This window comes from Orcinus orca, chromosome 1 (assembly GCF_937001465.1).
Source record: "Orcinus orca chromosome 1, mOrcOrc1.1, whole genome shotgun sequence".
In the NCBI taxonomy this organism is placed as follows: Eukaryota; Metazoa; Chordata; class Mammalia; order Artiodactyla; family Delphinidae; genus Orcinus; species Orcinus orca.
Window position 1 is genome coordinate 4,943,517 of NC_064559.1, and position 26,412 is coordinate 4,969,928.

Below are 26,412 nucleotides of genomic sequence, written 5' to 3' on the forward strand. Positions count from 1 at the left end.
TTCTTGAAAATGAAAAAAAGATGCTTATGATAATTATAGACAGCAGGTATACACCAGGTTTTGTGGTCCCTCTCTCTATCCAGCAGTTTACTTTTAAAGAGTCTCATCTGCAACAGTGACTTCTTCTTGGCTTTCTGCTATTCTGGCCAGGCTATTCCCTTGCACTGTACCTTCCACTTGAGCTTCAGATTTGGCCCTTTCAATGCTGAGGAACTTTTCAGGATTAATCAATACCTAGTGTAGAGATTCATATGTGGAAACTCCTAGTAAGGGTAATAACATAGCTAACATTTATAGACCTTTCACTATAAGATAGGCATTGTAATAAGACTTTTATATATTTTACTGAATTCTTTTCATAACCTAGTGAAATCTCCTCCAGTTTATTAAAAAAATAAACACAGGCTTAAAGAGGTTAGTTTACTCGAGTTTACTCAATGTACTTATATCTAGTACATGTAGGGTTTGCACTTAATCTCAAATCTGTCTGCCTGCAAGTGTTCACGTTCTTAAATACTACAATATAACCCCTCACTGTAAGATCTTTTAATAGAGAAAACATCAATAACTATGAATGAAATATCCATATACCAAACAAAGCTATAATAGGATAAAATTAATATTAATCTGAATTTTAAAACTTCTTAGCATTCTTTTTTTTTCAAAACCTATCCTTTTATTTTCTATTTGACAGTATTTTAAATAGCACTATACTTGTTCTCAATAACCAGAGGAAAAATTATAAACTTTAAAATAATCTGACAGAAATGTCATTATTGATTCTCAATGATGAAAATAATTCAAAATCACCAAGAGTCATTTTCTATTGCTACCACCGTGTTCTTAGATTTCCTTTAATATAATCAGAAAAATCACTTTATCTGTTTTTTAATTGCTTTATTTCGCTTATTAACAACTTTCATAACATCTATTTCCTAAATTAATGGGTCTCCAAAAGTTTGGAAGTCTATACCCCAACAGTAAAAAATTTTGATCATGTGCTCCTCAATAAATGGATATTAGAAATTATATACATACGCTATAGAACACACTCCTAAATAGAAATAAAAACTATGAAATTAAAAGTAAACATAGGGCTTCCCTGGTGGCGCAGTGGTTAAGAATCTGCCTGCCAATGCAGGGGACACGGGTTCGAGCCCTGGTCTGGGAAGATCCCACGTGCCACGGAGCAACTAAGCCCATGCGCCACAACTACTGAGCCTGCGCTCTAGAGCCCGTGCTCCGCAACAAGAGAAGCCACCACAATGGGAAGCCCACGCACAACAAAGAGTAGCCCCACAACTAGAGAAAGCCCGTGGGCAGCAACGAAGACCCAATGCAGCCAAAAATAAATAAATTAATTTAAAAAAAAAGTAAACATAAATCCAGGGCTTCCCTGGTGGCGGAGTGGTTAAGAATCCGCTTGCCAATGCAGGGGACATGGGTTCGAGCCCTGGCCCGGGAAGATCCCACATGCCGTGGAGCAACCAAGCCTATGTGCCACAACTACTGAGACTGTGCTCTAGAGCCCGCGAGCCATAACTACTGAGCCCGCATGCAAAAACTACTGAAGCCTGTGTGCCTAGAGCCCATGCTCTGCAACAAGAGAAGCCACCGCAACGAGAAGCCCGCGCACCTCAACCAAGAGTAGCCCCTGCTCGCTGCAACTAGAGAAAGCCTGCGCGCAGAAATGAAGACCCAATGCAGCCAAAAATAAATAAAATAAATTTATATACATAAAAAAAAGTACACCTAAGTCCTAATAATTTTCCTGTATCCCAAAGGGTTATTTACCTTGTCTGCTCTCTAAAAGACCACCCTGTAAACTCATCATCTGAACTAGTGCATCTCAAATGTTAACGTGCATATGAACCCTGCTTTTAAGCAGATCTTGATTCAGTATGTTTAAGATGGGCCTGAGATTTTGTACTTCTAACAAGCTCCTTAATGACGCTAATGCTGCTCATGTGCTGAGTAACAAGAATGTGAACAAGGGATTAATGTTTAGCCAAATTTATGTTTCTATCTTCCAGGGGATAAAATATACAGCTGATTCTAAAGTCAACCTTCCATTACTGGGAGCAAAACTACTTTTTAAACCGTACAACAATCATTATACACATTAACCAATAACATCAAAAAACAAATCTGAAATGTAAATAATCATCATGACTAGGTATACACTTGGTTAAACTCAGAGTATCATAAACACACCGATTTTGTTTTTATACACTTTTCTATCACCACAGACAGCACTTAATAGAAATTAAGAGAAGAAACTAAGGAAAAAGAACAAAATTGATTAAAACATATGTATTTTCATCTGCTTCCAAAATGAAATTAGTAGGCAGGAAACCTTTGTTTATTATCAGTTAATGTTCATGTTTATATTAACAGAGTCATAGCAATCTGGTTTTGATTTTTAGTTTTTAAATAAATGCAAAGTGAGAATGGCCAAAGTATAGCATTTGAAAAGTCAATCTTAAATTTATACAACTTTAAAAGGTCTAATCAGCTTATACGTACAGGACTTTACATATGAAACTCGGGCAAATTCAGAATATAAGCAGAATAAAATCAGAAAGCATTTTGGTCTTATTGTTAGTCTTGCAGTTCCCTAACAAAATCCTAAAGTTTCAAGATACTGACTACATGAGAACATTTTATACTCTCTAGTAATTTCCAATAGTAATACACCACGAGAAAACTAATATCATACCCAAATTTCAATTATTTACCTTGTCAATCATTTTTCTTGCTTCCACTTCCTCACTGTTGGGATTCTCTAACTCAATGGTATAAGTGCCCTTGTCACTCTGGTCATCATCATTATCCTTTTCAGGAGCAGCAGAAGTAGCTTGATTTTTTAACATTTTATCCATCTCCTGGCTTGGTCTGTGCCCCAGACTCCCTGAACTTCTTAATAATGCAGTTTGTAGGAAGGGAATTGACACCGATGGCTCCTCTGATTTCTGTTTTAACAATTTCCCATGTGGAACACCATGCCCCCCTCTGTGGTGCGCAGAGCTAGTCTGTAAAGACAAAGAAACCACTTTGGCATCTGCTGTTGGAGATTTTGTTTTTTCAAGTTTTGTATGTGGTGCTGAATAAGTAGTTTCCTGACACAAGATTCCCGTACTGTGAGTAAAAGAATATGACCTTCTTTTTCTGGGATTGTCTTCATCAAAGAATGCAATCATAAAAGCAGTGTGACTTACAACAGCTTGGTCTTGATGCTTTTCAGTAGCCTGGGCCTTCTGTAGCTTTTTCTGTTCTGAATGGTGGCGCCTTAAGTGTTCCTCAAGAGTTGCACGTTTGCTACAGCGCCTGTGAGCCCCAGCATTTTCTGAGTCGCTTTGTGTACCATCGTCATGTTTATTTCCTGGACACAAAAAAGAAACCGCATAATAGAGAAGGAAAAAATCCCATGTAGAAAATTAGAAGCACACACAAAAGTGCTGCTTGTTTTGCCCCCTTCCCCTTTTCAATCAAAAGTCATATGTTCTTTTCAGTAACAGGCTCGGCAAACTTCCCTCAATTGCAATGCTTACATTCAAATTTTATCAACCAACAATGAGTCCTTTATAAACAACTGAATAGGATTACTTTTCTTTCTCCAAATTTTAACTTTATAATGGTTCACCAATGCCTTAACAGATAAGCCATGCTATATCTCTGTGACAGTCTGTATTTATAACATTAAACATTAATCCTGCCTTTAAACCTTATACCTTATTTAAGCAATCGAAAATTTATTTTTAGCATCAGAGAGAAAAAGACAGAAAAAAGTGTGATCCCACTGAAGTGCTTATCATTACATAGGAAAAGAGAATGCAAATGCCATAAAAAATGTGATGAAACTTAACTTTCAGTGACGTTCAAAACTTCCAAAAGTATAGCATACCTTGCCTTTTTAATATAAAAATGCAAATTTGTAGTTTCCACCAATTATTGTATAATTCTTTACAAACCTCTTTCTAGCTATGAGAATTTTCGCAATTTTGCATGTGTGCTCATTTAAACTCTGGTGGCTTCATCGAGTTAAATAAAGCACGCTAAAAGGCCTAGCATGGAAAAGCGCAGTCTATGAAATCCTACATAAATCTACCAGACAAATGGCATGGTGCTAAATATAACTAGATAAAAATATGTCTTCTCTGTTAAGCATATAGAGCGAGTGAAGTTAGAATACTGTAGTTGAATTTTGAAAACATCAGCTTCCTACCAGAAGTTTTTTTGTTACCCTTCACAGTTCTACTAGGGATTAAATGTGAAACTTTATGAAAATTACTTGATTTTTCACTGATTTAGAATTCTTATTATCTAAATAATAAGTATACTAGAAGAAATAATCAAATGACAATTATTATATTATTATAGCATGAATTTAATGGAAAGTCAAGAGTTATTCTATGCATGTTTTAGATTGAATCACAAATGAGGGCTGAATCACAAATGAGGGCTTAAATGATAGCTCTTTAGAAGAAAGCTATAAATTACTCCAGTCAACCACGTGTATTCCAATATTTCCAGGACTAAATCTGAAAATCTTTCTTCAAACTAGCAACTACTGAAAATGCAACCTGAAAGGAAAAAAATGGTGTTTAATTTAATTAATGGAATTCGTGCCTTGGTAATTAAGCTAGGAATCAGGGATAGGCAGATGGAATGCAGAACCAAACAAAACTACTAGTTCAAATACAAAACTCATTAAAAACAGGACACTGTACAACCTATTTCATGTTGCACTGGATGCACTGAAAAGGAATCCAGTTTGTGAGAGCTGTAAATAACTAAACTCCCATATTTCATGTGTAGTAAGACCAGATAACCCATATTACACACATATACAATATGAAAATGCCATCTTTACAGAATTTAGCTCTTATAACACCATACAAAAATTTGGCACTTATCTGGCATCAGGTCCTTTCAGTATCTTTTCTTTAAGTTATAGGTTAAAAATTCTCTATAGATTAGCCATTTTCTTTTTTCAAAAATTATTATTCTTTTTGCATTTCTCAGTGTTATACAAGATAACACATCTGATCAGAACTGCAATTTCTGTTCTTAACAACAACAAAAATCACTTGGAACTGTTCTTAACAAGATTCTGTTTTGTCTATTATTAATCAGGCATTAATATGTTGAAGTTCTTTCAGCATTTTTAAATTTTTTTTTGCGGTACGCGGACCTCTCACTGTCGTGGCCTCTCCCGTTGTGGAGCAAAGGCTCCGGATGCGCAGGCTCAGCGGCCATGGCTCACGGGCCCAGCCGCTCCGCGGATGTGGGATCTTCCCGGACTGGGGCACGAACCCATGTCCCCTGCATCGGCAGGCGGACTCTCAACCACTGCGCCACCAGGGAAGCCCACTTTCAGTATTTTTAAGGGTAGGTTAGCTGTACCTAGTCAGGAGTTGTGGCCAAAAAAAGTTGCAACTCTCCTAAAGGGTAAAAGTGTATGGGCTTTGTGAACATTATTTTCTTTAACTGTCCCAAAGCGCGTGCACTCCACTCTTGCAGGAGCAAAGCTGTTTTGTTTTGCCTACTTTCAAGTTTTTGACTGAACAGTTGCTGAAAGTCTATTATTAAAGTACAGTTATAATAAAAGGGTGTAATAAAAGTTTTTTGTTTTTTATTTGTTTTCTTTTTTTTTTTTGCCACACTGAGTGGCACGCGGGATCTTAGTTCCCCCACCAGGGATGGAACCCGTGCCCCCTGCAGTGGAAGCACGAAGTCTTAACCACTGGAACTCCAGGGAAGTCCCATAAAGGTACTTTTTAATGGTGGCTTTTAAAAGGATATTTTAGCTCATTTTGTACATTTATTAAGGGTGGTCTAAAAAAGACGATGTCATTTCTAAATTTTCGAAGTTCACACTACTTTTTACATTATACGAGGATATCAGTATTATTTTATCCAGTTCATAAAAATGATCAATTTACAAATGGGTAGCTTTCACTTGTGAGCTTTAACCTATATATATCAATACAGATATAGGTCTCAATTATATATTTGTTATTATCTAGTAGGAGTAAAGACAACAATCACCTGTTAAAAGTTCATATGCCAGGTAATAATTGCTTATGATTATAATTAAATATAGAAATAGGCCCTGACAAAGAATTAGGTAATCACACCATCTCACTATCCTGAAATGCCTTAGAAGTAAATCAGAAATAGGTATTTCTTCATTAGCTGAACAGAATCCCAAGCCATAAAGTACAGGTTAAACCAGGGTCAGTCTTGTCAATGATAGTGAAGTCATTCATTATTTATTCAAATTACTGAGTACCTATCCCATACTCAAGCCCCAGGAAAGAGATATAAGGTAAGTAAATATATAATCTCTGACCTCAATGAGTGTTCTTTTAAAGCTCTTTAACTTTTTGTATAGTAACAGAATGGTCAGATTAACATGCAATCTTTTCCCTTACAGACAGCTTGTTGAATAAAATTAAGATAGAGTAACATAAAACTGTATTCAGAAAATTCTAAATTAATTTAATTAGCAAAATCAATGGAAAAAATGATCAGTTGATACTTCGATGTACAGGTATAAAGAAAGAATTTACTAACTTTTGTCAAGTATTATACTAATAAAACACATATAATAATTATTTCACAAATAAACGTTCAACTACAATTTTTATAAAAGTCTTACTAGTGAAAAAATTCTTAACTCAATTAATTCCCAATATCTCTAAACAAAAAAAAATTTTGTTTCATGACATGAGTAACCTGAGAAGAGTTTGAAACACTCTACCAACAATGTGACTATATTACCAAAGTAGAACTGTCAGCCCATTAGCCAATGGCTTAAAACTTTCAAAATCTACATACTGCTATTTTACAGGAAGCACATAATAGAGAACAGAATTGAATATATCTTTTCCTGAAGTCAAGAAAATGATGAGAACTGCCTTCTAGAGAATTCCACTGGTGAAATGAATGAATCTTTTATTTCCATAAGAAAAAGAAACATATTTAATGGCATACATACAAATTTACAAAACCAATCTGGTTTTGGTAAGAAAATGAAGGCAGACTGTTTTGAATGAGTAAGTTGGATGTGGGCAGTTTGGCTGGCTTTTGAGCTTTAAAATCAAATATAAACCTTCAAAAATGCAGAAGCTTTATACCATATAATTGTTTATCTAATAGTAGGTTGGTAACTGTGAAGACTGAACTTTACCATAAAATAGCAAGTTCTAAAATGATCAATTCACTTTACCTTTCAACCTTTTTAAGTAAACTGGAACATCACTTTTAATACTTTTGGAATCCTCTTCTGATCTTTCCCATACCATCTGAGGAGGGTTGTTCTGTGCTAGCCAGTCAGCTACTTTGTTTTCTGGTGCCATCATTCCAGTTTGAATCCCTGGCAGGTCTTGAGTTCCAGGAGAAGACTTCTTTGATTTGTGGCGCTGATCAGAAGTAAATTTTGTCACATGATCTCTAATAGTTACTTTCCCTGGGGTACTGTCATCAAATTCAATGGTAAATGAAGCATGCCCTGCACCTGTTGTATGAGAACTTGGTGTGTCTTTTGTTGGGATTTCATGAATAGTGCTCTCTGTTATTTGTGATGGTTGCTGAAATTCTTTTGTAGGGATTTCAAAATAACTTGGTTCCCTACAGAAAGGAAAAAGTACTTCTTCATTTGCAGCTGCAGATTGTTCCTCAACTTGCTTGGCATCTATGCTGCACCCTAATAAGAAAAATAAGAGAAAATTCAAAATATTTGGAAGCTTCTAGCACTTGAAGGAGTACAGTAATGGCCACTTGTATTATTCCATGGAAATCAGAAGGCAGATCATAGTCTGGATGAAAAAGAATGGCAAATGTCACAGAAGAGAAATAATTCTGATTTACCAATAGGAGATGCAAGATAAGCAGCACAGTGGCAAAGGATAGCAAAGCAGTTAAGAGATGAACCTTGCATGGCTAGGTCCATATTTTTTCCAACTTGGATCCAGAAATCATCAAAGTACAAAAGAACTGAAATCAAATGGAGATGGATATGCATGTTCAATGTACATATACAGAGAGATAGAAAAAAATATAAACTTCCTTATCAAGTATAAGGAGGATGAAATATCTGAAATATCTATGAAAACAAGTAAATTTCCAAAGGAGAAAAGGTGCTCAAATGAAGAAAGAAACATGACGTCAATATGTAAGCAATGTTCTGGACATAATGATTCCACTTACCATTCTTCACCATCACATTCAGAGACATTACTTTTAGAAGGACAAAATAATATTACCAATGTGTGATCCTTATAAGAAAACAGATACATTTTATAAAGAATGAAAGAATGAGTAAAGACAAAACATGTGGTTTGCTTGTGGCATTGCAATCCAAGCAGCAGTATGAAAACAAGTAAGTTAAAAATAGACAATTCAGTTGCCAGCCAATTAATTCCAAAAGGAAATTCAGGTACATTTCTATACAGCAGAATACATCCAAGTGTCAAAATCCGTGGAGGAAAGCTGAATTATAAATCTCAGATCAACAAGAGCTGGCATAAGTAAGCAACTCTGGAACACTATTCCTCTGTTGCCTCAGGGACAAATATGAAGGTATAAAAACAAATGCATTTATATATAAAATATGTGAAGGCACATAAATGAAAATGATAACTGAAATGCTTTAAATCTGTTATCAGATACTGCAAATGCAAAAAGAATTTAAAGATTAAACTGCTCTGTTTTTCAGGAAACAAAAGAACTATTATCAAGATGGTAACACATATATATGGAATTTAAGAAAAAAAAAAGTCATGAAGAACCTAGGGGTAAGACAGGAATAAAGACACAGACCTACTAGAAAATGGACTTGGGGATATGGGGAGGGGGAAGGGTGAGCTGTGACAGAGCGAGGGAGAGGCATGGACATATATACACTACCAGGCGTGGGGTAGATAGCTAGTGGGAAGCAGCCGCGTGGCACAGGGAGACCAGCTCGGTGCTTTGTGACCACCTAGAGGGGTGGGATAGGGAGGGTGGGAGGGAGGGAGACGCGGGAGGGAAGAGATATGGGAACATATGTATATGTATAACTGATTCACTTTGTTATAAACAGAAACTAACACACCATTGTAAAGCAATTATACTCCAATAAAGATGTAAAAAAAAAAAAACGATGGTAAAGAGTGAATTTAAATGAAAAATATTTCCCTAAAGCTCAAAAAAGCATTCCTTTTAAAAACAGATTGACAGAAACACCATTTGCAGATAACTTATTAGGAAGGAAAGGCAATACGGGGGGGACAAGGTTGTTTCTAATCATTTTCTAATTAAGTGAAGTATTGGTCTTGACACATTTTTTCAAATATCAAATACGGATGGGATTCTTCAGGTGCTATAACCAGTTTCTTAGCAATAGGGTGAATATGAAACAGTCATAAAGCTGTTTGCTTTTACGTTATAGAAGAATAGAACAGCAACATCTCTGTAGTCAAATGTGTGGCATAGGGTGTTAGAAGACATCAAGTTCCACTTCCAAAAAAAAAAAAAAAAAGTGAAAGCAAATTACACAGACAGTAAATAGAATATATAACAAAAACAATGTTCAACATAAAAATTATCCTTTTCAAAATCTACTTTTTCTCAGTACTGAAAATGAAAAAAGTGTATCAAAAACACTCTGCACTATCAAAGCAATAATTCTACACACTTTCTGGAAGAAGAGCATATGCATGATTCTTAATAACCTAAGTCACATTTTAAAAATTTCTTTATTACAGAGTTCATTTATCTTTTCCTTAAAGTATCCACTTGAGTGTTTACTCTGAAGGCGTGTCACTTAAAATTTCCATGAGAGTAATATGCATTAACTACTTTACATATATTAATAAACTCATTAATGTTTTTATTTTTTTCAACACTGATTTATTTACTATGTACTGTACTTGATCAATTTCATACAGTACAACTGGTTTACAAACATATCCTACTGGCTCTGATGCTTGCTCAACTTTGGTAAGTGATTTCTTGCAATTTTCAGTACCTTTAGGAGAATCTACTTTACAATTAATCTCCTAATATTCACTTTTCAGCTGTATTCTATTCAGAATCAAACCTGTTAGACCTGCCTTCTGCTGACTTCTCAGCTTCCGTTCTATCCTTCTTGGATGGCCGTGTGGCTGACAGGGTCTTGGTGCTCAGCCGGGTGTCAGACCTGAGCCTCTGAGGTGGGAGAGCTGAGTTCAGGACATCAGACCACCAGAGACGTCCTGGCCCCACATAATATCAATCGGTGAGAGCTCTCCCAGAGATTTCCATCTCAATGCTAAGACTCAGCTCCATTCAATGACCAGCAAGCTCCAGTGCTGGACACCCTATGTCAAACAACTAGCAAGACAGGAACACATCCCCATCCATTAGCAGAGAGGCTGCCTAAAATCATAATAAGGTCACAGGCACCGCAAAACACACCACTGGACGCAGTCCTGCCCACCAGAAAGACAAGATCCAGCCTCATCCACCAGAACACAGGCACCATTCCCCTGCACCAGGAAGCCTACACAACCCACTGAACCAACCATACCCACTGAGGGCAGACACCAAAAACAATGGGAACTACGAACCTGTAGCCTGAGAAAAGGAGACACCAAACACAGTAAGTTAAGCAAAATGAGAAGACAGAGAAATATGCAGCAAATGAAGGAGCAAGGTAAAAACCCACCAGACCTAACAAGTGAAGAGGAAATAGGCAGTCTACCTGAAAAAGAATTCAGAGTAATGATAGTAAAGATGATCCAAAATCTTGGAAATCGAATGGAGCAAATACAGGAAACGTTTAATAAGGACCTAGAAGAACTAAGGAGCAAACACAATGATGAACAACACAATAAATGAAATTAAAAATTCTCTATAAGGAATCAATAGCAGAAACTGAGGCAGAAGAACAGATAAGTGAGCTGGAAGATAAAATAGTGGATATAACTACCGCAGAGCAGAATAAAGAAAAAAGAATGAAAAGAATTGAGGACAGTCTCAGAGACCTCTGGGACAACATTAAACACACCAACATTCGAATTATAGGGGTTCCAGAAGAAGAAGAGAAAAAGAAAGGAACTGAGAAAACAATTGAAGAGATTATAGTTGGAAACTTCCCTAATATGGGAATGGAAATAGTCAATCAAATCCAGGAAGCACAGAGACTCCCATAGGGGAGAAATCCAAGGAGAAACATGCCAAGATACATATTAATCAAATTATCAAAGATTAAATACATAGAAAAAATACTGAAAGCAGCAAGGGAAAAACAACAAATAACATACAAGGGAATCCCCATAAGGTTAACAGCTGATATTTCAGCAGAAACTCTGCAAGCCAGAAGGGAGAAGCAGGACATACTTAAAGTGATGAAGAGGAAAAACCTACAACCAAGATTACTCTACCTAGCAAGGATTTCATTCAGATTCAACAGAGAAATTAAAACCTTTAAGACAAGCAAAAGCTAAGAGAATTCAGCACCACCAAACCAGCTTTACAACAAATGTTAAAGGAATTTCTCTAGGCAGGAAACACAAGAGAAGGAAAAGACCTACAATAACAAAGCAAAAACAATTAAGAAAATGGGAATAGGAACATACATATCAACAATTACCTTAAATATAAATGGATTAAATGCTCCAACCAAAAGACACAAACTGGATGAATGGATACAAAAACAAGACCCGTATATATGCTGTCTAAAGAGACCCACTTCAGACCTAGGAAAACGTACAGACTGAAAGAGAGGGGATGGAAAAAGATATTCCATGCAAATGGATATCAAAAGAAAGCTGCAGTAGCAATTCTCATATCAGACAAAATAGACTTTAAAATAAAGACTATTACAAGAGACAAAGAAGACACTACATAATGATCAAGGGATCAATCCAAGAGGAAGATATAACAATTGTAAATATTTATGCACCCAACATAGGAGCACCTCAATACACAGGCAATTGCTAACAGCCATAAAAGGGGAAATCGACAGTAACACAATCATAGTAGGGAACCGTAACACCCCACTTTCACCAATGGACAGATCAACCAAAACGAAAATAAATAAGGAAATACAAGCTTTAAATGATACATTACACAAGATGGATTTAATGGATATTTATAGGACATTCCATCCAAAAGCAACAGAATACACTTTCTTCTCAAGTGCTCATGGAACACTCTCCATGATAGATCATATCTTGGGTCACAAATCATGCCTTGGTAACTTTAAGAAAATGGAAATAATATCAAGTATCTTTTCTGACCACAGTGCTATGAGACTAGATATCAATTACAGGAAAAAAACTGTAAAACTACTAACACATGGAGGCTAAACAATATGCGATTAAACAACCAAGAGATCACTGAACAAATCAGAGAGGAAATCACAAAATACCTAAAAACAAATGATAATGAAAACATGATGATCGAAAACCTATGGGATGCAGCAAAGGCAGTTCTAAGAAGGAAGTTTATAGCAATACAATCCTACCTCATGAAACAAGAAACATCTCAAATAAACAACCTAAACTTACAACTAAAGCAATCAGAGAAAGAAGAACAAAAAACCCCCAAAGTTAGTAGAAGGAAAGAAATCATAAATATCAGATCAGAAATAAATGAAAAAGAAATGAAGGAAACAATAGCAAAGATCAATAAAACTAAAAGCTGGTTCTTTGAGAAGATAAACAAAATTGATAAACCATTAGACAGACACATCGAGAAAAAAAGGGAGAAGACTCAAATCAGCAGAATTAGAAATGAAAAAGGAGAAGTAACAACTGACACTGCAGAAATACAAAGGATCATGAGCGATTACTACAAGCAACACTATGCCAATAAAATGGACAACCTGGAAGTCATGGACAAATTCTTAGAAAAGCACAACCTTTAGAGACTGAACCAGGAAGAAATAGAAAATATAAGCAGACCAATCACAAACACTGAAATTGAAACTGTGATTAAAAATCATCCAACAAACAAAAGCCCAGGACCAGATGGCTTCACAGGCGAATTCTATCAAACATTTACAGAAGAGCTAACCCCTGTCCTACTCAAACTCTTCCAAGATATACTAGAGGGAGGAACACTCCCAAACTCATTCTATGAGGGCACTGTCACCCAGATACCAAAACCAGACAAAGATGCCACAAAAAAAGAAAATGACAAGCCAATATCACTGATGAACACAGATGCAAAAATCCTCGACAAAATACTAGCAAACAGAATCCAACAGCACATTAAAAGGACCATACACCATTATCAAGTGGGGTTTATCCCAAGAATGCAAGGACTCTTCAATATATGCAAATCAATCAATGTGATAAACCATATTAACAAACTGAAGCAGAAAAACCATATGATCATCTCAGCAGATGCAGGAAAAAGCTTTCGACAAAATTAAACACACATTTATGATAAAAACTCTGAAGAAAGTGGGCATAGAGGGAACTTACCTCAACATAATAAAGTCCATATATGACAAACCCACAGCCAACATTGTTCTCAGTGGTGAGAAACTGAAACCATTTCCTCTAAGATCAGGAACAAGACAAGGTTGCTCACTCTCACCACTATTATTCAACATAGTTATGGAAATTTTAGCTACAGCAATTAGAGAAGAAAAAGAAATAAAAGGAATCCAAATCAGAAAAGAGGAAGTAAAACTGTCAGTTTGCAGATGAGATGATACTATACACTGAGAATCGTAAAGATGCTACTAGAAAACGACTAGAGCTAATCAATGAATTTGGTAAAGTAGCAGGATACAACATTAATGCACAGAAATCGCTTGCATTCCTATACACTAATGATGAAAAATCTGAAAGAGAAATTAAGGAAACACTCCCATTGCAACTTACCATTGCAACAAAAAGAATAAAATAGCTAGGAATAAACCTACCTAAGGAAACAAAAGACCTGTATGCAGAAAACTATAAGACACTGATAAAAGAAATTAAAGATGACACAAACAGATGGAGAGATATACCATGTTCTTGGACTGGAGAAGTCAAAATTGTGAAAATGATTCTACTACCCAAAGTAATCTACAGATTCAATGCCATCCCTATCAAACTAGCAATGGCATTTTTCACAGAATTAGAATAAAAAATTTCACAATTTGTGTGGAAACACAAAAGACCCCGAAGAGCCAAAGCAATCTTGAGAAAGAAAAACACAGCTGGAGGAATCAGGCTCCCTTAATTCAGACTATACTACAAATCTACAGTCATCAAGACAGTATGGTACTGGCACAAAAACAGAAATATAGATCAATGGAACAGGATAGAAAGCCCAGAGATAAACGCACGCACATATGGTCACCTTATCTTTCATAAAGGAGGCAAGAATATACAATGGAGAAAAGACAGCCTCTTCAATATGTGGTGCTGGGAAAACTAGACAGCTACATGTGAAAGAATGAAATTAGAACACTCCCTAACACATACACAAAAATAAACTCAAAACGCATTAAAGGCCTAAATGTAAGGCCAGACACTATCAAACTCTTAGAGGAAAACACAGAACATGCTATGACATAAATCACAGCAAGATCCTTTTTGACCCACCTCCTAGAGAAATGGAAATAAAAACAAAAACACACAAATGGGACCTAACGAAACTTAAAAGCTTTTGCACTGCAAAGGCAACCGTAAACAAGATGTAAAGACAAGCCTTAGAATGGGAGAAAATATTTGCAAATGAAGCAACTGACAAAGCGTTATCTCCAAAATATACAAGCAGCTCACACAGCTCAATATCAAAAAAACAAAGAACCCAATCCAAAAAAGGGCAGAAGACCTAAATAGGCATTTCTCCAAAGAAGATATACAGATTGCCAACAAACACATGAAAGGATGCTCAGCATCAGTAATCATTAGAGAAATGCACATCAAAACTACAATGAGGTATCACCTCACACTGGTCAGAATGGCCATCTTCAAAAAATCTACAAACAATAAATGCTGGAAAGGGTGTGGAGGAAAGGGAACACTCTTGCACTGTTGGTGGGAACGTAAATTGATACAGCCATTATGGAGAACAGTATGGAGGTTCCTTAAAATACTAAAAATAGAAGTACCATGTGACCCAGCAATCCCACTACTGGGCATATACCGTGAGAAAAGCATAATTCAAAAAAAGTCATGTACCACAATGGTCACTACAGCACTATTTACAATAGCCAGGACATGGGAGCAACCTAAGTGTCCATCTACAGATGAATGGATAAAGAAGATGTGGCACATATACAGAATGGAATATTACTCAGCCATAAAAAGAAACGAAATTGAGTTATTTGTAGTGAGGTGGATGGACCTAGAGACTGTCATACAGAGTGAAGTAGTCAGAAAGAGAAAAACAAATACCATATGCTAACATGTATATATGGAATCTAAAAAAAAAAAAAGTTCTGAAGAACCTAGGGGCAGAACAGGAATAAAGATGCAGACATAGAGAATGGACTTGAGGACATGGGGAGAAGGAACGATAAGCTAGGACGAAGTGAGAGAGTGGCATGGACATATATACACTACCAAATGTAAAACAGACAGCTAGTGGGATGCAGCCACATAGCACAGGGAGATCAGCTCGGTGCTTTGTGACCACCTAGAGGGGAGGGAGGGACACGTAAGAGGGAGGGGATATGGGGATATAAGTATACATACAGCTGATTCACTTCGTCATACAGCAGAAGCTAACACAATGTAAGGCAATTATACTCCAATAAAGATGCTAAATAAATAAATAAGCAAACCTATCCTATCTATCTATCGTTATTCATTCATTCATTCATTCATTTTGCTCTCCACATCCTTACAGGTAACAGAGTAACCCTGAGGACAAGGGTTAGTAGTTTCCTACTACCCTTTCCTGAATACCCAAATAAAATGATGTAGCTGAACTATGAAGCAATAACTACAAAAAGCTGGCCCAGGGGTATAGCATTTATTCACGATTCAAATGAGTATGTTCCCAATTTTCCTCCCTTGTGAAAAAAACTTCACAGTTAATACTGACATGCTTTTAATATGCTTTCACATTATAACACATTAAAAAAGCAGAGATCAACAACTGCACATAACTATGTTTAAGATTATTATTTCCTAAGTTAGTCCTACTTCAAAACTGCCTTTACTCCAAGGACTAGAAACCCTGAGACTTATACAAGTTAACACCTAATTTAACCAGAAATCGCTTATCTAACAATGTCAAGCAGCACAACAGAGTGGTAAGGCAGCATATATGATATGATTAGTGGAAGGTAGGGAGAAGATTTGAAATCAGGTAAGTCCTGTCTCTGTCAGTCCTTAATTCTCATTTTCTTCATTGTTAAATGAGAAAATAATATCTACCCATAAGATTGCTGTGAAGATTCAGTGAGATAAGTTATCCACAAAAAGTCTGGCACAAAGTAGGCACAAAAATAAATGTTTCTCTTACTTTTCCTCCCCCAACTCTTCAACATAGCTAATTAGGGAAACAAGAAACTAAAACCAAAAATCTAACTCTAAAATAAAAAACCCAAGACAGATATGACAACACCTATATCATCATATCTGTGATCTTTACTACCAGGAAAGTCCTTCATTGAGAACCTTTTTTGACTATTTACTCAGATTATATATGGCAAATCTGGAGGAGATGTAAAAGCAAGGATTAAGGTCAGACATATTGCACTAAGAAGAGTCAAGTGGTCGAGATAAGACAAAAAACAATCAAGAGCAGACACATGGCTCAAAAACAGTAGTTCAGAACCATTCATTCAGTATATGGAGCAAACAGTCTTACATACTTCAAGTCTCCCAAAGGCATCACTGTAATGTATCATAGTTCAATCACTGATGTTCATAATGATGCTTCTGAGTCATAAAGCAAACACTTAAATTATATTCAGCCTTCTGTGCTTAAGAAGGCAATGACATGGGTAATTCATTTAATAGAAATATAGGAAATGGTTAAACTTAAAAAAAATTTCAGTTGTAAAAGTAAAGTTCAGTCATCTGGAAAATTCATTATGTAGAGGAATTCATTTCTCTGAAGATGATAAAACCAGATCAAGTGTGGGCCTAGTATGTATGGGAATTGTACGCCCACTAGAAAAATTATTAGGGGTCTTCTAAATTAATATAGAAAAATAAAACAGCTTTCCTGTCTCAGTACACTGACGAAACATATTCTGAAATTTATGAATTTAACATGTATTTCTATTCAAAACCTATTTTGTTTATACTAAACTAAATTATATACTAAAATGCTAATATTTTATTTATACCAATAGTTTATTATTAATCTCAACTGCTAGATATTTAAAAGTATTTAATAACTGATTATGCTAGAATTAATTATGTTTATCTAAATCAGAAGAGCAATATCCTTAAATTCTTAAGGTATTTTATGATTGTGTGACCTTCCAGAGAACTTTATAACATACATAATTCAGAAAATATGTTCCCTTCATTCTTCTGTACTAAATTAAATGAAATATTAAGCTGTTTCGAGATGATAAAGACTATAATTATGAAGGCAAATTCTGCTTAAGATATCCATCCTAGTATATTCAAGTACTTCAAATTACAAAGACTGGGAAACTCCTTTTACCAAAAAGGAACTACAACTCAAAAGTTTTCAAATTTAGTTTAATTAGATTAAAAATCAGTGTAAAAGAGCCAAAAATCTACTCTTCACAGTTGTACACACCTTTTCAAACTGTATGCAACACTTAAAGGCCTTTAGTTGTAACCGAAAATATGTTTAAACCGTTTAAACCAAGTTAGAAGGTAGAAGAGCATACCTGAACTAAAATGAGGATAAATTCTCCTTTAATAGGACTCAAATATTCACACAATTTCAGGAGAACTTGATTGCTCTAATATTTGCTTCTAGGGTTCTTTGGGCTTTAAGGTAAATTGGTAGGAGATTCTGGATACACATGGACCCACAGAAAGGGACACAGAAAGTTACTAGGTAGTAGATTCTCTATTATCATTTTTGGAATGTTCACCTTTCAAAATAAATACTAAGATTTTACATTCTAAAAATTGGTAACCAAGAAGCAAATCACTTTTTGCTTTTACCAAAAAAGCATGCTTAGAGCACAAATAAACTAATCATTTATATTTCATAATCTGAAACACTAAAAAAAACCTTAATTTCAAAATGACCAAGTGAAATAGCATTCAATATACATTTTCAAATTTGATTCTACAATATCTGCTGGCATCATAAATTATTTCAGATTAGTAAACTGTTTCTCTTACCCTGTATTTTAAAAAACTACAAATGATAAATCTGAAACAATAACATCCTCATACTAATATAAGAAAGCAAATGAGACTCTCATTAAGGCTTTTAATCAGCTGAATCTGACAGAGTGCTTCAAGCTACTTAACAAAAGACATATATCACTTAATTCCTTCTAACTCAAAAATAATCCCAAGATTATGAGACAGCTTTTGTCATCTGGCAGAAAAGATACTCAATGAGACACGCGACACAAGCTGGTAATCATTTAAGAATTTAGTTTCATTCACATGGATGAAATTACTACTGGATGCTTCACAGTTTGAAATTCATTTCTTTACACTTAGGTACGAGAGATCAATTTTTTATGTCAATTTGTTTTTGGAGTGCTTGTTTTAATCTTTATACTCTACGAAGTATATTCTTTTGGAGTGACTCTGTGTGTGTGTGTGTGTGTGTGTGTGTGTGTGTGTGTGTGTGTGTAATGACTGCTGAAATGTTAACTGTGGTTAAGAGCATGGACTCGAGAGTCAGGTACCTGGGTTCAAATCCCAGCTACACTATTTGCTAGCAGGCTGACCTTGTGAATAAATTCACATCACCTTGCCGCTGTTTCCTTATTTATAAAATGGGGATGATAACAGTAACTACTTTTAGGTATCGCTGTGAGAGAATTAAATGATTAAACATATGCAGGGCACTAAGAAGAGTGTCTTGATAAAGGAAGCACCACTGAAGTGTTAGCTGTTGTTAATAAGTCATGGTTCTGTCTCCAGGACAAAATTTACATTTACTGTATTTACATTTATTGTAATTACATTGACTGTATCCTAGAAGATATGTATTTCAGATTTCAAAAGTTGTTTTGTGTGTGAGGGTGGAAAGATCTTTAATGGCTAGATAAACTCAGTATCACAATTATTTTCAGAATTTGGCAACAGTTAAATTCTGCTGTGTTTTCTTCTAAGTTAACCACCAATTATTAGTACATTGTTTTTTTTCTCACTCTCCCTTCTCTCCCTTCCTTCCTCTCTCGCTCCCCCTCCCCTTCTCTCTCTTCCTCTCTCTCTTTCTCCTAGGTGGCTCTAGTACACAATGATAATATAATATGTGATCCCTGAAGGAACTTACAGTTTAGATGAGAAGGCATACACAAAAATACTGAAGGAAAGTGTTACGTATTAGCAATATATATAAACAGACATACCCTTTAGAATTTTATATTACCTGATTTATGTGTATACATGTCTGTGGGAGAAGAGCAGACAAGAATTAGTCTAATTTATGTGGAAATGCACTGGGAGAGAGCACTGAACAACTGGTAGTGGGATACAAGGCTAAGAAAGTGGGACAAAATTAGAGAGAGCTTTGACATAATATCTATTTGGCAAGCAAAAGGAAGCTACTGTAGTTTCTTAAAGAAAGGAAAAAAATGGCAGCTTAGATTTATTATACAAAATGAACTGCAGAAGGGTTGAAACTGGAAATAGTTCAATTATGATTTAATGGAAAAAAAGGGCAACAGAAGTAGGTAATATAATAGATGAGGTGAAAGGAAGGGAAGACACAAAGATTTCATATAAAGTAGACATTCTTGACTGCCTTCCAAAATCCATTTCCCTTTCCTCCCTCCTAAAAGAATTCCAACATTCCCAGGTATCTCTTAACTCTTCCCTGATACAGCTCATGTGCCTTAGGGGAAAACTAACCCCATATTCAGCTTCAGGATGGGTACGATTGGCTTAAGAATAATCTCATAACCCTTGCCAGGGATTGGTTCAGAAATAAGCAGGTGACCTACTCCTGAACCCATGAGAGGCCAATGAGATGACAAATGTGTTGAAAACTTTGGGGAAGGTTTCCAGGGGTTCTTCTAGAAGCGATCTTTGCTATTTCCCACTGGATGTGATCAAAGTAGCATGCACTCCAACTGCTACTGGCAAGCAGCATATGAGTACGAGGGGAAACTCCCTCAGTATGCAGCCACTGTGAATAGAAGGGCAGAGAGTCTGAGAGAAAATAGCTAGCTGATGACACCATTGAGATGCTGCATTAACCAATCCTGAAGAGGTTGTTATTTATTTAAGCCAGTAGATTTCCTTCCTGTTTAGTCTCAGGTGGCATTTCTATTATTTGCATTTGAGGGTATGCTAAATAATACTAAGCTTCTGAGCTTGAACATGAAGAAAAAAACGTGTTGGCCACAGAAACAAGGAAACTGAGATGGGAATTTATTTGCAAAGTTCACAACTTTCAGTTTTGGGCACTTTAAGATCAAGTTGATAAGGCCAGCTTTCTAAGACTTGTACCCTGGTAAAATTAGAGCATATTTAAGAACCAGTGCTCTTATTCTCCAGCTAAGAAAAATCTCTTATTTACCTTGCAGAATTATGGTCAAAGGTAGAAAGTTGACAGAACTTCTGATGGAATCTATCCTTGACTCAGAGTCAAAGTTGGCTTTCCATACTGCTCCCTGCTGCCTGTATTTAATTCCTCCAGTTCTAATCCTTATCTGCTATTATCACGGAAACTGGCTGTTCATCCTTCAATGTTGATGTCCTCGTCAAGTCCTTATGTGACACACAACTGATAGCTCCATTTATTTCCTGGAAATCTTGATTTTCTGGCTTTTCACTTAGTTCATTACTAAACTTCTCCAGCAACAAAAGATTATGTTCCTTGACTATTAATCTGAGAATGTGATCCAGAATTATTTCTTCATTCTGGCTGCCGAACAGCTAATCTTGTTGCTACCATACCCCAACAAATTGGGCACGCTGAGATTTTAAAGAAGTTTTAAACTTCATACAACATTTTGAACATAATAAATTTTCATTTAAAAATATGATTATATGTTTGTGAATCTAATGAAAACACACAAAACTAGTTTGTATTTACTATTTTGGTCTAATTAAAACATTTAAAAAATTATTTTAAAATACTTAAAATGCCAAATTATATTACTTAACTATATATCAAGTTTTAACACCCTCATAAATAAGTTAAATAAGGAAAACTATTTTAAATAAAAGTGATTTACAAAGATATTAGAATTAATACTTTGAGAGAATCATTCATAATAAATAAATTTAATTTAAAATGACAATGTCATTAAAACATTCATCAACTATTTCTAACATATTAAAGAATAGGAGACATCTCTTTTAAGGGTAGACAGATTTTTGCTTCGATGATAAGTTCTTCCTAAAATACTTACTTAATGTCACAGTCTGAGATTTTTTTACCTGATGTTCCAGTTTCATGATTTTTCTCTTCAGGCTTGCCATTTGACTTGAAAGCTCTTTGTTCATCCACCTCATCATCCCCCCACCATGATGGCTGCCCATATAATGGAGTACCACGGGGCATAGCAGAAGTATCTGGAAAGAGGTGGGAAAAATCTGTCTAAAGCATATGAAACAGAAAAAAAAAATGCTTTTGCAGAATGCTAGAATTGCCCAGTTGATTTATTAAATGAAAAAGTACAGGTGACCCCTGAACAACACGGGGTTAGGAGCCTCAACCCTCCCTGCAGTTGAAAAATCGAGTATAACTTATAGTCAGCCTCCCAAATCCACAGTCCCCCCATATATGCAGTTCCACATTCGTAGATTCAACTAAGGTGGATCCTGTAGTATTGTAGTGTTTACTACTGAAAAAAAATCTGCATATAAGTGGACCTGCATAGTTCAAAGCAGTGTTGTTCAAGGGTCAACTGTATAGTCTAGATTGGTGAAAAGTACTCTAAGTTGAATAACTTAGTATTTGTGAATCTCATTCAATATTGAACATGATGAAATAAATGAAATTCTGCACTGGCTATTATCTAAGTAATGTAAACTGCTATAGCCCAATAGCTTTTTGTCAAAGTGTAATTAGTTCTTTGGTATATAGAAATGGCTCATAAATCTAAATATGAAGGATAAAACTAAATTTTGGTATAAATGACCGTTTTTTACTTTTTTTTAAAACCTAAGGGCATTGCACAGTAATTAAATTTAAACTAGTTGTTAACTGGACTAACAGATTTATGTTTGAGCAATCTGGTAATGTCTAGCAGTTTTAAAAATTGCTTTTGTATGAATGGGATTATCTATATAAAATATTTTTTACAGTTCCTGGAATACTATAAATACGATAATTATGATGATGTAGGCATTAGTGGACATTTCCTTTTCATTCATTTCAGTTACAATGCAGAAAAAAAAGTAGCAAACATGAAATAATAAAAATACTATAGGGCAAAATATATGTATTTTCTTCAAATATTTAAACATATTAAACGCACCTACATACAACTGCCATATAATTATATGTTTTATAATGCTTTCTAATGAAGCACTGGCTGTATTAAAACCCACTCTGAAATTGTCATTATTATCATTAATTATTTTTATAAGGATATGGCCAAGCTTTTGAGAACAAAGCATGCAATTTCTTCATAACTGAGTATATATATGATATTTTGAAAGAGGTTAACTTACCGATGGCTTTTTCCTCAGATTTTAGTGCTTCTGTAGCTTTGTGCGGCACTTCTGCCGCAGTATCTGCTACCTTTGAATCTATGCTTTTGGCACATGCAGATTTCAATAATTCTGATTCTGAAGATTTTTGGGACAATTGAAGCTGAATGGTAAACTTCTCATGCTATAAAACATTTTAAAATGGAAGTGAAATATACATGAGTGAAATCAACCCTAGTAAATGGTAGATTTACAAAAGAAATAAGTAAAAACTTTTTACCTTTAGAGCTTCTTCAGGGACCCTCATTTCTCCTCGTACTACAGTGAAAAGATTTGTATGTAAACAGGGCTAAGGAAGAATATAATTTCAAAATTCTGATAATCAAGCTTAAAATGATCAAAGATAATATAGAAATTGTCCTATTTTCTACAGGTAGTTACAGTAGAATGACTATATTCCCTTTAAGAATTAAATGTTAAAATATGCTCACAAATATAAAACTTTTCATTTTTAAAGACTAAATAAAATCTTAAAATCTAGCAAGTAATTCTAAACTTAGGTAATCATGGCCTTCAAGAAGCAAATAACTGGATGATTAACTGAAGCACAAAAGACATTTTCAGTTCTCACTAACAATAATATGACCACAAAGAGAAAGCAGCTGGATCAAATTATATTGATAGCTAATCACAAAAATCTAAAAAGAAGTACGTCATCAGTGATTACCCAACAGTAAATCCTGAAGGAATTCAATTACTCCTTCTTCACAAGCATTGATAAAATGAAGTTCATCTTGAAAGTGCAAAAGAAATGCTATAATTAGGATCTTAACAGCAACTACAACCACTCCTTCCCCCCATGAATTGCAATCAGGGTCATACTACATTATCAAACAACTGATTCTATACAGATTAGAACCAAAAGCTAGATATAATGAATGCTTTCATTATTATACCAAAAAGAACAATGCCTCTGTATATTAAAAAGATCTTTCACTAAACAGTAGAGGTCACATTTCTCACCATTACTTAACCCCGTAATGAAAGGACTTTTATAACCACATAGTAAATTCTAGTCTTCTTTACCAATTCAGAGCACCCAAGACTTCAAGGGTAGAAAGCTTTAATTACCACGTGGGAGAAAAACAGACTTTCCATGCATAACAAGCAGTAAATTTGTTAACGAGTATTTGACCCATAGTTCTACTCATTAAAATAATAAAAACTCAGAATTTTCTAGAATTGTAAAGCGCTTTGAGAATCCTGTTCAATTCCATTAACCCACCTTCCCATTCTATAGAAGAGGAACTTGAGGACTAACGGGGCAGAACCCAAGATAACAATCTCGTCAAATGAATACCAGGTCCAGGGGTTTCCTATCAGTTTACACTGCTTCCTATAACTGTGAAGTAATAAAATTTTCCTTTTTTGTTATGTACATATGCTGATACACATTTGTTGGTATATATGACAATATACAGTTCATAACTAAGTATAGCTAATAAAAAGTAAAAATCTAGTAACTTTGTTTTACCCCCAAGAAACTTATTAACAGCTGGAGAAGATTCATAGCATTCTTACATTTTCAATGTTAAACACAGCATCTTAAAAATATTGAAAGCCATTTCTATTTCTTTCAATGGGAAACAAATGATTTTAGCCTGTTGTGTTTTCTGATGCTTCTAGATTCTCCTGGGAGAGCTTTTAAGGCTACTCCTCAAGGCTAGTCTGGGGTATTCTCTTTAGATTTAGACTTTTTTAAGATCAAGGAAAACTTATAAGAGGGTGTAACTCATAGGTTCACACACTTTACCTTACAAAAAAATTCCTGTGTGGGGCACCAAAGCCCTCAAAATTCCTTCTGTTTAGGTCATGAATTTACCTGAGAACTCTGGTATGACTACGAGATTTTGAGACTGCCCTAACCTCAGCTTTTCCCTCCAAAGCTACTATCTTCCTAGTGGTATGGACCCAGGTAACTGTTTCTAACTTGGTTAATTCAGAAAAATGACAATCTAAGGTACAATTACTTATGATGTCAATAAGTTACAAAATATACAATACAGTAATATTAACTATAGTTGTATGTCAATTATATCTCAAAAAATTACAGAAAAAAGTTACATGCTTACTTAAATCTTCCTTACTAAAAATCATTAATCTTTATAGATTATTTCCACATTTCTTTAAATAAGAAACAACTGAAAACCAGACAAAATACATAGAACAATGGTCTGCAAGACAATCAACACCAGGTAACAAAAGACCTTTGAAGTCTTGAGTGAAGAGGAACAAAGCAAAGTGAGCGCAATCACTGCCCCAACTCACTACCTTAAGAGAGCTTCCAAGTCACACTGCAGGAATGGGTAATCCAGGCAGAACCTGGCACTCTCTGAGCTGTGGAAGACAGAGGGTTGAGAGTCTAGGGAGACCAAGGTTCATGGGACTGACTACTGAAGAGAAGAGAGCTTCACAGAGATATAATTCCAGAGACTGTTACAGGGACTTGCTCAAGTATTCAGCTGAATACTGATCAGCACATTCATTTGAGAAACGACTGGGACAAGAACCACTTGAAAGTATTAGAGTGCCCAGTGCTCAAGCAGGGCCAGAAATAGTGTCTAATTACAACAGCCAAGCTGGAAAACCTCAGGTATCATGAGCCACTGGATAAAGCAGGGATTGGCAAATTGTTTCTAAAAAGGGGCAGACAGTAAACTAAACATTTTAGGTTTTGAGGGCCATATGATCTCTGTTGCAACTACTCAACTCTGCTGTGGTAGTATAAAAGTGGCCATAGAAATATATGAGTGTATATCGCTGTGTGCCAATAAAACTTTATTTACAAATACAGCCTGAGAGTCAGATTTACCAATAGTTTTGCTGACCCCTACAGCAGAGTACACAGGAAGACCTTGCCTCTGTAGTGGGGAATTAATTAACCACAGACTAATCTTAGAAGCCTAACAAATCTTAAAAGCAAGACTCAACATAATGAAATTGTTTCCAAGTAACCTGTTTCCCAGAACAAAGCTCAAAAATATTTATAGGAATCCAAAAATACATATAATACTCAACAAGGTAAAAATTCACAATGTCTGCCATTCAGTCAAAACTTACAGTGAATGCAAAAATCAATCAAAACTGACCCAGGGGATTATCTGGTGGCGCAGTGGTTGAGAGTCCGCCTGCCGATGCAGGGAACGCGGGTTCGTGCCCCAGTCCGGGAAGATCCCACATGCCGCAGAGCGGCTAGGCCCGTGAGCCACGGCCGCTGAGCCTGCGCGTCCGGAGCCTGTGCTCCACAACGGGAGAGGCCACAACAGTGAGAGGCCCGTATACCGCAAAAAAAAAACCAAAAATCAAACTGACCCAGAACTGACACAGATGTCAACAAACATGTTAACACAGTTATTATATTGTTTAAAAAAAATAAGTAGAGACTTGGAAGATACCAAAAACAAAATCCAAATTGAACTTCTAGAGCTGAAAACTATACTGGATGGGTTAATTGCAGATTAGACACAGCCAAAGAAAAGTTTAGTAAACAATAATAACAACCCAAATTGAAATGCAGAGAGAACAGATAATTATTAAAAAATAATAAATAGAGCCTCAGTAAGCTAGGAGACAACTTCAAGTAGCCTAATATACATTTACGTGAAGTCTTCGGGAAAAAAATAGGGAGGACAGAAAAAAAAGA

General features: G+C 35.6%; 1 protein-coding gene across 11 annotated transcripts in view; it reads right to left on the minus strand.

The window, feature by feature from the left end:
* Positions 1-26,412, minus strand: part of CEP170 (centrosomal protein 170) — a 142,112-nt gene that overhangs the window by 47,692 nt on the left and 68,008 nt on the right. For 7 of the 11 annotated variants that reach the window (XM_049713481.1, XM_049713495.1, XM_049713491.1 and 4 more), the window contains exons 5-10: positions 22,990-23,045; positions 22,731-22,893; positions 21,492-21,626; positions 7,235-7,711; positions 3,219-3,382; positions 2,739-3,032 (exon numbers count right to left, since the gene is read on the minus strand). In XM_049713481.1, the coding sequence (XP_049569438.1) occupies positions 2,739-3,032; positions 3,219-3,382; positions 7,235-7,711; positions 21,492-21,626; positions 22,731-22,893; positions 22,990-23,045 (1,289 nt within the window). Of the gene's footprint in view, positions 1-2,738; positions 3,033-3,218; positions 3,383-7,234; positions 7,712-21,491; positions 21,652-22,730; positions 22,894-22,989; positions 23,046-26,412 lie in introns of those variants that run through there. The other 4 variants (XM_049713506.1, XM_049713496.1, XM_049713502.1 and 1 more) reach the window with 2 other exon arrangements.